The sequence below is a fragment of the Dermacentor albipictus genome, chromosome 5 (assembly GCF_038994185.2).
Source record: "Dermacentor albipictus isolate Rhodes 1998 colony chromosome 5, USDA_Dalb.pri_finalv2, whole genome shotgun sequence".
NCBI lineage: Eukaryota > Metazoa > Arthropoda > Arachnida > Ixodida > Ixodidae > Dermacentor > Dermacentor albipictus.
The window spans coordinates 74,676,001-74,688,076 of record NC_091825.1 but is presented as its reverse complement, the minus strand read 5'-3'; the positions used below and the strand labels follow the sequence as shown (position 1 = coordinate 74,688,076).

At 43.2% G+C, this 12,076-nt stretch overlaps 1 protein-coding gene across 1 annotated transcript in view; it reads right to left on the bottom strand.

Moving 5' to 3' along the window:
- Positions 1-62: 62 nt before the first annotated feature.
- The window catches only part of LOC135899744 (multidrug resistance-associated protein 1-like), a 41,776-nt gene continuing 29,762 nt past the window's right edge, over positions 63-12,076 (bottom strand). The window contains exons 11-15 of the mRNA XM_070539648.1: positions 9,684-9,889; positions 7,492-7,673; positions 6,166-6,333; positions 872-1,056; positions 63-139 (exon numbers count right to left, since the gene is read on the bottom strand). Coding sequence (XP_070395749.1) covers positions 6,297-6,333; positions 7,492-7,673; positions 9,684-9,889 — 425 coding nt within the window. The 3' untranslated portion in view covers positions 63-139; positions 872-1,056; positions 6,166-6,296. The remainder of the gene's footprint in view (positions 140-871; positions 1,057-6,165; positions 6,334-7,491; positions 7,674-9,683; positions 9,890-12,076) is intronic.

Here is a 12,076-nt window from a genome sequence, read left to right as displayed (position 1 = left end):
GACAAACGCAATGAAGTTTTGTAGACAAAATCGGTAAAAAAAGCAAACAAAAAAAGACGTTACCTTATTAGAGGACAGACCCTCTTCTTTAAGAACTGTTACTGCTTCGTTGTCTGTCACCGTTCGTACGTCGTCCTTCCTGAAAAAAAAAAAATGGTGCGATGACTACTCAGTCTATTTCACGGCTCAAACTGGACAAATGTTTGTTATCGCAGGAGACGTTTTATTTTGATGGCAGCCAGCTTGCGGAAAGCAAATGGCAGGCCTTTTGTGTCACATATATGCAAGTTGATTGATCATTGAATAGTCGAGTTCTGGCAACGTATTCACTACCAGTAATGCACATGGTATATTAATGTAAGTGCAGTTTCTTAGTTTTAGTGTGCGCATAAATAACAGCTCCCTTGGCATATTACTAGTGGAAAATATCGAAATATATAAGGTGCTCTTGAAGGTGAGAACAAATCATCGGCTCACACTGCTAACGAGTTTTGTGTGCATCTCCAGAAAATTACATTGGCACATTGAATATTCTATTTCAGGCTAATTCTACTGCTATAAGTTCACATACGCTAGCGTCTTTATAAAACTGATAATCAAACTTAATACAGTTTTAGAGCAGAATTTACAAAAAGCACAAACGGAGGCGAACGGGAGAGGCGCCAACATTCAGCCAACAGCAGTATCAGCTCATAAAATTTGAAGTATTCAAAAGCGTTGTAGCTAAACATTCATGGGCTTCTGCACACGATGCGAAGAACTTGCAATGTAATCTTCGTGCATGCAACAACCGCACGTGAATTAATGTTCGCCTTATTAAGTGATATTTAAATGCTTCTTTAGTATTGAAAAGCTTTGTGTTTTTCCTTACCTTTCCTCCGGTTCGATTTGGCGGACTCGTTTACCATTCGATTCTTTGAACAGTTCCCTTGGTGCTCCCGAGTGCTGCTTCAGCTTGTCCAGATCTTCGAAGAGCACTGCGGTCCTTTCGTTCATAAGGACCCATTGATCGGGACTGAACGGTAGCCTCGTGTTGTTGGTTACAAAGAGACGTGTCTGGAGCATAAAAATCAAGGCCACAAAGTGAAGAGCTACATTGGAAAATAACGGCTAAAGAGTACTGAAAGGAGGTAGGTACTTAAGGGGGAGGGGATTGGGGGGGGGTCTGCGCCTTGCATTGCAGTGAGGCGGCAAGTGTTTAGAGGCCGGGCACTTGGATGCCAGCCCACACGAGAACAGCGCCCCCTCCAGCATCGATAGATACGTCGCTTCGTCCTGTAAGTTGTGCTGGTAGCGCGCCACTAGCGCGTATGTCAATATTTCAGTTGTTTGTGATTCTTTTTAGTTGACGTAGTTGAAACGACGCATTGATTAAAATAAAGGCTTGAATTATCCACAGTGGTTACCACCGCAATATAGACAGCTGAAGGCGAGATTAATTATTTACCGAATTATTGAAATATTTTAATTACTCAATTTTCGAAGTAAGTCAGATAATAAACTTGTGAATAATAATTCATTAATTGATTATTTGAAAAGATAATATTCTGCTCGTTCGCATTACTCGTATTGTCTAAAGAATTGAGTAAATAGGTGAATAATAATTTTGTAATTAGTTACTTTTGGTATATCCAATAGATTGTTGGTTTAGTGAGTTAGAGATAAAATAGCCAGTCTCCTTACATAATACGTTCAGTATCGTATCAAGTAAACGGATCATGGCTGAGCCAGGATCCGTTAGAGAACTTTTCCAGGATTACCCGGCAATCATGTGAATAAAATGATCATCCCAAATCAACGTAGTTCCTGATTGTTATAAACTGCTTGCCATATTATAGCATCGCAAGGGCACTCAGCTTGGGCAACGTAGAGCTGGATTAGGAAATGAGCTCTCTTCTTGAGCCTTGCGATGGATCCAACCGAGAAGCCAAGCCTAATTATTTGGACGATGCCGTCGAACCAGGGACGTGTTATCGTTGGCGTGTTAGCAATTAAATAGCAGATTCTTAGGCGTGTCTGTGCAAAGCGCCGTTGCGCATCTGAAATGGCGCATGATGCGACATCTTACGCCCTGGCGGCGCCATCTCGTAATTTTCGACATCAAGGGCGGCAGCCGTGAGCCCTCCCTGAACACTCTACCCATATTCTAGCACACTATACTACAACTCTACAAGCAGTGCACGAATAACAGGTGGCGAGCGAGTCATGTTCACAATTCCAAAGTGTAATGTTAGCGACCATATCAATTTCAATGGAAGAGCATGACAACGCTCATGCACCGCAATTAAAGGACGCTACAAGGCACAAAATAGTAGACTTGGTGAGTTAGTGACAATTCACTGCATGGCGGCAACGCTAATGAGACGAAAATAGAAGGAAGTAGAATAGGCACATGCGCTGGCTATCAGCTAATGTTTTGCTGGAAAATCAAAAGTTTAGCATGCCTACAAATAAAAAAAAGCCATATGTGCAAGATATGAGGGCGTGGTGATCGCGACTGTGCAATAAAGTAAAAGGTTAAACCGATGGTATCCTGCATGAGCTACACACATATTCAAATTATTTGACACTGATAGTAATGGACGCTTGAATAACTCAATCGTTCGCTGTCCTAATATGGTTTTCAAAAAAGTATTTTTGGCTTGGCCTAAGCATTCACGTGACCGTTGTGACGGATGATCAATCTCACCGTTTCTCACGAATTTTCGTAGCTATAAGGCCTGACTTCGCCCCCTATAGCAATATCTAACAGGAAACTCTAGGTGTGTTGAGCGTCCACGATAGCGTCACAGTACGGACGAAATCACAAGTGAGATTCGAGGTATAGAATCGTTGCTTCGATGAATGAGAGTGCAACGTCATGGCGTGTGCATGACCCACACGCGCGCAGCTGTCGACACATCAAAATCATCCCAATCTAAGTATCATCTCACCCATTTAGAGATGCTATGGTGCTGAGTTCTGGTCTAGTTATTTTTCAGTTGTTCTATGTCTAGATACATAGCGCATTTTCGAGGGAAACGCCATGTGTGTCCAAGGCATCACTGAGTCTGCGCTACCGCTGAATCGTGCTAGGCGACCGGTCGCACCCATGACCTGAATACGAATTCTGGCACCTCTTCCCTGCAAGAGAAAAGTCTGGCCGGTTTGAGAAGGGAGGCCTGCGTACATTTTAAGATTTCTGTATCGTAGCATCACATCGGCGTAATACTTTGCAAACACGATTACTACCGCGTCATTCTTGCAGGGAGCTTGCTTGTTTGTAAGAACCAATGCTAGCGCAGATCACTGTATTAGCACAGAACGGGCCATCGCGGTGCCGAATGAAACTTGTCTGTCCATGAAACTGCAGCAATGGGCTTTATCACGCTCGTTTTAAAGGTAAAGTGCACAGATGAAATATTTTCGCAACGCTAGCGCTTTAATATGAGATGTTATTTGTGCACAATATAGCATTGTATAACATTTTCGAACGGAAGGTGCAGAAATTGCCATTATGGGGAATCGAATAAGTTAAACACTAGGTTGCACTCGCATCGTACAGTGCATATGGGTAGTACTGTGCCTTTACAGCCCCTAACGGCATTTTTGAAACAACAAGTTGTCGAATTGCCTCACAGAAACGCCGAAACTACTATAAGACGCGTCTTTTTTTCCAATGAGAACAATATTTTTTATATATTTTAAATTTTTTGGCGCGTCATATTTTAACGTGGTTAGCATCCGCATCAAACATCTGCACCAGAAACTACAACGACGGAGTAATTCTTCTTTACCGGGCGAAATCGTTACTCATCTTTATGTCGTTTCTCACATGGTCACCTGAACTTTAAAAGCTATAAGTACCTTTAATGCGAAAGCATCACATGCCACATTTCGCGAAAATATTGCACTATGTGACCAAAGAATGGTACGAAAAACAGCCGACGGCGGAAACAGTAAAAATGGTAGGCGATCCTAATCGTTGACTTAGGTGTCTCTTAGTGGCACTGGCACCTCGGAGTTGGTGCTCCTTAGGTTAAGTGAGCCAATGTATATTTTCTTTGGCACGATATGCGGGAGACGAGCGAGAGAGGGCGAGGAGGAAGCGCAGCGCGTGCCACCTGTTGGGCGTAGCCTCCTTGCGAACGACGCACGATGCGCACCTGACGAACCCTCTCTGGTGCTGACGTCAGGTAAGCGCCGGGAGAGGAGATGCAAGACAGGAGAGAATGGCGTCACATCTCCTCTGCTATGCAGACGCTCAGTCTACGCCAGACAACCGCTTTCCATTAATTAGCCGTTTACCTATCATGCAACCTTCTGTGTGTAAAGTCATTAGTGACGTCAACACTTGTGCTTTCGACTTCCGGGTTTGCGAGAATTTCGCCAAAGTCGTGTACACCTGCCGGGTCTCTAAAGTCTACGATTCGCTGCTTCGGTGTGCGATAACCAGTGATCTTTAATTAATTCTAAGTATTTGAGACACTTCAGCAACTCAACTTGTAACTAAACATATGCTCTGATATCATATCTGTAATGAAACTCACGAATATTCTACGGTACTATATTTTTCTATTCTTTTCTGATTTATTCTGAATTTCATCCTCGGTCGTTTCAGGCGGTGAACCGGAAGTACTGCGCTAAAATGCAGAGTGTCACTCGATGGTCGAGCCACTAAATACACGCGAAGAAATGCCCGGATTAACGTCAAATTTCTCGGTGTCTTGCACAACGCAGCATCGTGGCTTCCCTATATGAAAACGCTCACGCAACACTTGATGATGGTGATGATGATGATAACGATGATGATGATCCTAATATATTTGGCTCATACCTACTCAGGGCGTTGCCTAAGAGTCGGGCAGATTTTACATATGTGTTAAGTAATAGACTTATAAATATAATTTTGATGAATAAGTTAAAGCTAGTAAAGTCCAAGACGACTCAGTAGACAGCCAGTCAATATATATATATATATATATATATATATATATATATATATATATATATATATATATATATATATATATAGTTATAAATGAAGCAATATGGGAAGAATGAAGTGAATAATAGGGTCAACAATGAAATCGGTTTGATTGAACAATAGGTTTTGAGGATGTACGGGTCAGCATCGTCGTCTTCTCTCACGCTCTAACAATCCACCAACGCGAAATGACACCGCTGTGCACCACGTATTCATTTCTTGGCCAATCATGCATAGTGCGCATAAGCCACATACGTGACAGGAAATTATGAACAACAACGAGAACACCAACATCGACGCCAAATCATATGTGTACGAAATGGGGTATACGACCGCCATCATGTCTTAAAGTGAACATCATGCAAAAGTTTATAACTTGAACCACGATGCGCGGATGAATACCTAGGTGAAAACGTATCACCGAGGGGACTTAAGTGCCTCTGCGGAATTTTCCATCGTGCATGGACAGTTCTGCTATCTATAATACAATATACGGAGGAGTGGCGACGCATAAATATTTAAATAAATGCTATAAATGCCAATGTAGACTTTCAGCCCGAAACTACGGACGAAAGTGGCTTACTTCCAGAAGATCCTTAAGAGTGCTCGGACGGAAACCGCTGAGGAACAACTCATGTATGTTTCGCGACAAGAGTGGTGCTTTGCGCGAAGAATCAAAACATTTCTACGGGTTTCTTCTGGGCGATGTTCGCTCTGCGGGAAACGTTTCACCACCCGGTCTTGTGGGAAACCCGGTGTGTCGTTCGCCTATTATGATTACTTATGCGAGAACGCAAAGCGGGTTACGACACATTATAAAAACATTTATAATTTACCAAAGACGGTCGTTCGAAATCCCGAGATCAGACGGACGGATGAAGGCGACTAATTTTCACAGCGGCGCTTCGATGGAGGTGGAATGTAAAAACGCCCGACTACCATGCATTGGGTGACAGTTAAAGGACCCCAGGGGGTCCCGAAGCACACCGCAACGGCATCGCTCGTAAACCGCTGTACAGTTTGAAAACGTAGGAACTCCACTAGTTAATTTTTTTAATGCTTATGATGGCACTGAACACTTCTCTAATTAGAGTTTACGTAAGTTTCATTGCGTTTAACGCGATATAATGATGTATACGCAAGTAGTTAATAGCCGCAAATGCCTTTATATGATGTGCACGAACAAAGAAATATTTCACCTTTGTTCCGAGTAGACCACGTGGCCCAATGACTCGCTCGAGGACACCGCGTGCTACACGGGCATCTTGAGAGCTGGTGGGATCGTCGAGGAGGTAAATGTCGCTTCTTGAGTAGACCGCCCGGGCTAAGGCTACTCGCTGTTTTTGACCTCCACTGAGCATTTCACCCTGCACAGGGTAAAAAGAAAGTAATAATTTCGGCGTCACGTAGGAGGTGACAGAAAAGAAACATTCATGAGCAAACCTTTCCAACAAATTTCTTGGAAGCGATGGCACCAATCGCGGAAATATTTCTTGATAGCGAAAGCACCAGGTAACAGCAGCTGGACTCGAAGCAAGTGGTAGGACCAGGTGTAAACTAGGAGTAAAAATATTCAGAAAAGTCTGTTCGACTGTGCTGACCAGTGCTTTTCAAGTAAGGAGTAATAAGGCGCTTGTTCTATGTTTTACCGATTTAGCGCATTTAGATACATAATACACATGAGATGCTTATGGTACTCAGCTTAGCCGGCACTAAGCTGAATTCTGTAATCCGCTCAAGTTCTTCCGTAAGTATTAATCACCAGTGCAGTCCAACCTGTGACAATAGTATAATAAAGGCATCAAAAACCAAAGCCCGCTAGTCATTGCGAAGGACTTTACTCCAAATTATATTGCACAGTTGAATACTTCATTTTGTTTTACCTTATAAAATATTATTCTTACATTATCCAAGCGAGTGCTGCCCTTATCACGGTCCCTAACAAAAACGAGTACATCAAGCGAATGCTTTTCTGGCATACGATGACAAAAGAAGCCATTTCTCTCTAGAGTAATTTGCAGAGAAGCGAGATGCATAATCTGCCTCTATCAAGTGCGAGTGATCCCAGGAACTACACAGTTAGAAAGAGCTGCTTCAGAGTAAGGAATACCACATTGGTCATCGCTTGCGCGTTAGTCAGAACCTCTTATTGAGAGTATTTCCCATCTATTGAATGTATCAATTCAATGTATGATTCGTGCTAAAAAATTCTAAACCACAGCTCTGAAGCGAATCAGATGAATCAAAAGAACTTGTAAAATTATGCATTTTCTCCGGCATGCAATATCGTATCCGTTATAGCTACTATACTATCAGCTTCATATAAGAAAACGCAAGCAGAATCACAACGAGTATACTCAGATGCCACAAGCTTTTAAAAACGATTTCTTATAAAAAGGGACTTGGTATTGTACTGTGGTTACACCCTGCTTTAGCGTAATGTTTGTCCCAAATTATGTAGCACTCCTGAAAGCTGTGCATTTACAATGCCTTACCTGTTATCCCCCCCTCCAATGTCCTCTCACCTTGCCTTCTCTCCTGCTTCAGCCAAGTCGCCAGCCGGGAAACTCTCGATGTCTCGAATGATTTGACAAGCTTCCAGCACTTCCCAGTAGTACGATTCATCAACCTTTCTGCCGAAGATAATGTTGTCCCTTATGGTGATGTTGAACACATGAGGTCTTTGACATACAACACCAATTGTGCCCTGCGTAAATGTACCGCAATGAATAATTAGGGTGCTTGTGGGAATACAGTTACAGGATTTCTTTTTATCGTCCTGGCGACAAAAGCAAGCAGATACGGTTTTGCTGACACTTACTCGATAGTTTCGTGGCACGTCTATTGACTCAATAAAACAATTGGGATTCAGGAGCTCTGTGTACAGAAACTTTTTGCCAAATGCCAAACCAGAGAAGGTTTTGCTGTAGTGACGACGAAGGAGCTAGTACTATCAAAAATGGGAGTTACGAAATAGTGTTGTGTAACTTGTTCCCAGAAAAACAAGAAACAACCAAATCACAACTGCGGTGAGCGCAATAATTTGTCGTCGAATGTGAGCTGTCGTCGACGGCGTAGTGGGGGACTAAGGTTTATTGTTAACTACTTGGTGGCATTTAACGTGCATCTCAAAAATGGCATACAAGGGTCCTTGTATTTTTTTTTCTCCATTTGAATGCAACCGCCGCGGCTGAGATTGAACCCACGATATCATGCTGAGCAGCGCCGGCCACATGTGACTCACCACAAGGGGGTGACAGTATTATTAACAGGTTCCACACAGGATGTTCGAAAAGAGCACACCGAATTTAACATCACAGTGGCACTCACCCGATAGTGCGTTGCTCGGCACCTTCCCTACAAGGACAACGACCGTTAGCGAAACGTACTCTTTCGTGCGGTTTCCTAAACCCTGGGGCCTACCAATGGTCTGATATGCGTTTTTACTACGTCTTTTCTCGCAATGCAATGCAAGCATGAATGCACTACGTCATAAAAGCGAAAGCTCCTGTGGGAAAGATGGCAGCTCTTTTGTAGTTTACAGAAAGGATCGGCAGGCAACGATTTTTTTTCGACAAGCACGGCATTTGTAAAACGGTTTGTGCATAGTGTAAACGAAAGCTACATTGTGATCAAGCGAACCCATACAAACATGCATAGATGAACCAAAACTCCAGCCATAGAGTAGAACAAGCGTCCATGACACTGGAAAGCACTCAGCGAGGACAAGACCTGCTAGTGGCAGATCGTTCTTGCTGTCAAGTGGACAGCAAGAAGCATGTTGGAATATTACGCCTGATTAGGCATTGAAAGGATATATTTGCCAAAAAGAAAATCTGGAATGCGAGTGCGGAACTTTCTTGAAACACCGTGCTATGGAGCGATGAGCGTTACAAAAATTGGTCGCGCGCTAACTTTCTGTCCTTGAGTGGGAGTTTTAGTTTACTTATCACAAAGTGATAACGTACAACGTGCAAGACGGTAAAAAAAGTGCATTAATGCATAACTACTGGCTCCGCTTTAAATATTACAGTAAGCAGCACAGGCGGCAAGTAACTAACGTATAGCAGGCATTATCTCAAATGGACGCAACACAGTGAATACACTAAAGAATCACCTCTATACAAAGCTAAATGCGCATTTTACAGTAATACTTTACAGCTGTCATCACTTTTTTGTGATTTTAATTGTTGCTTTAATTATTTTTCTATCCCACTAATAAAATAAAGAGCAGTTGTGTCATAAGTAGAAACGGTTGTGTTGGGCTATCAGTTGCTTGTTGTTGGCATTAGCACTCTCTCAGGAGAAAAAAAATGCAGTGGAAGCAATAATTCTAAATTTAGACCCTACTGCCCTCGAAGGCTAACGCAGTGGCGGACGGAAGTATGCGCCAAAGAAATGCAGAGGAAAAGGTCTCTCATCATGTTGAGCACACTGAAGCACGTATTAGCTGTAAAGCTGTCAGGGTTAAATTAGAAGATTGTAAATAATTGCCTAATATCTACTGGCCATTTTCCGATTGTAGTTGCCTTGCCTACTGTTTATACCTGTTGTTATCTATTAACGGGAAAGAATCGGGCTTCTTCTCGAGCAGGAATTGGTTTCTTGCCCTCTAGCTTGCAATACGATCAGAATACGCACGCACATCGGAATGTAGCTTTAACATCAACCCATCTACAAACAGGTGACAAAGAGACCCAGTTCGTTGATAACTCACTCTAAGCGCTGTGGATCCCCTCAGGCGTCTCATGTCGCCGGAGACAGCCGACAAGAGCGAAGACTTCCCGCTTCCTACAGAACCCACGATGCCTACAATGGAGCCATTGCTCACGTTGACGCTGATATTCTGAAGAACCGGAGGATCCCTCTTGGAGTCTTCCTTTGCCCAGGAAAAGGAGCAGTCACTCAAGGTAATTTGTCCAGCTGCAAAATAGTGTTATGCAGAATGATTATTAGCAAAACGCAACTGACAATTGAGCCCCCTCTGCTATAGCAGTCGATCATTTCACGAGCTTAGCATTAACGCTAGTAACATTGCACAATTATTTGAAAGTGGGTAAAGAGAAGTGAATTGGAGCCCTATAACGTAAAACTATTCCAATACGTTTTTATTCCAATCTCCTGAAGTCAAATTTGCGTAGCCGCCGACGGAACCATCGGGCGGTCACCCGCAGGGTTGTCTGAATAGACCAATCAAACGCTCTGCTCGTTCATAGGAAGTCACTTTTGTTTGCTTGAAAAACGAACAACATTGTGTACGTTGAGCGGGTTGTCTTATCTAAGTGGCTCCCAAGAGGCGAGGAGCACGCTCAAGTGGAGAGGGATTCAATGGGGTCGAGCAACTGCAGCGAAAATCGACAACTGGATGAAGAGGGTTGTGCCAGCGTCTGCGATCGGTCCGTCTTGCCTTACTTAGCTTGCGGTGGCTCGTCAACAATCGCGGCGGAATGGAACGGAAGCTTAAGAATGGCGCTAAAACGGATCGTCAGCAAAGAATAGTTGGCAGAATGAGGTCGCAAATGTGCCGAAAGGTCTCGAAAACGTTACATGACCGCGCGAAAAGCTTTATTACACGCAAATAAACCCATGCGCGAGTAGCCAGTGCCTGAGCGTTCGGCGGCAGTTATATTTTGTTCCTTTCGGAATGGGGCATCCTTCGGCTATTCAGAAGAAAATTCAGTTTTGTTCGGCATAATAATGCATCTTTAACGCGTACACGTCACTTTGACGCGGTGAGCTTTTGCGGTTTCGTGACGTCTCGTGAGATGCACGTGAAGTGTGTGCAGCTTGAAACATTTTGACCAATAGCCGAGGGTTGATGGGGAAACGACGTCGAATCAGCAATAACTATATTTTATTTGGTCAAATTTTGCAAAATCCGTGTGTGCACGTCATATCAGATGGAGTGCTATCGCGGTTTTCATGATGTCGTGTGATAGAGAGGTGAAGTGGGGGTGGTCAAAAAAAAGTGCTTGACCAATCGCGGAGGGCTGATTGCAGAATTCGAATAGAAAAGTTCCGAGCTTTTCCGAATATTTCCGAGCTGGAGCTCGGAAATATTAGCCAAACGCTGCTGCAATGAAACCCAATTGTTGTTACCAGTTATCACTGCTTGAGTGCTTACTGCTTATCGCCACTATGGCCGCTTAAAGTGAATATTCATTTTTCAAGCAGTTCATTCTTTCAACTTCCGGGTGGGAAGTTCAGCTGCATCGCACTTGTCTTTTCGGCTAAGCTCTTTTATTTGTATTTGGCTGGAAAGCGACCTAAATACACGAGGCCAAAGAAAGAAAGTAATTAAATGTTTCTCGCGTTTATTAACACACCTAAGTTATTCTCAATAAAACTAATATTCACGGGCCCGAAGGCAATGTGAAAGACAATCAGCCAAATTACGCGTACGTTTGAATGCGTCATTTGTCTGAACCTTTGCCGGTCATTGTAAAATACAACGCCTTTTGAGGTCTTCTCAGTGATGTGCATGCTTCTACTAATTAAAATGTGAGTAATATGCTGCAATGCTGGGCTCTTTGGAAGACCATTAGATAGATGTTGCTTTCTTCTGCACATCTCCAAGCACCTCACTGAAGACGATGCCTTGGCACGGGTGCGCTAGCTTCGGCGGCGAGGCTGCTGGGCGTCGGGTTACCGTCCCCCCCATCCCCCCCCCAAAAAAGAAAGAAATACGAAACAAATAACATGTCATACGTGTTCCCAGCCTCTTAAAGAGCGGCGGAACTGAAACACGGTCAAAGATTACAGTATACGGCGAAGACGGTCGTGGAACGAGAATTTGAGCAAAGGAGAAGCGTAGGTAAACCGCTCACTGATACAGACGGGCCGATAGTGAAGACAGGTTACCGTGCAGACGAGTGATATTTTCACATACAAGCGCAAGTTGAACACAAAGAGAAAAAAATCGACCACATGTGTAAAAAAATTTGGTAGCAGTGGATTTGTACACGGTACAAAAAAGTGACCGTTTATTATCTTAATTACCTCTTCAAACAAAGCAAGTGATTACACTTACAGATTGCTGTCCCACAAAGCTGAGGAATTATTAAAATGTAATCGAAAAATTTCACGTTGTTTTCATCCATATTTTTATTA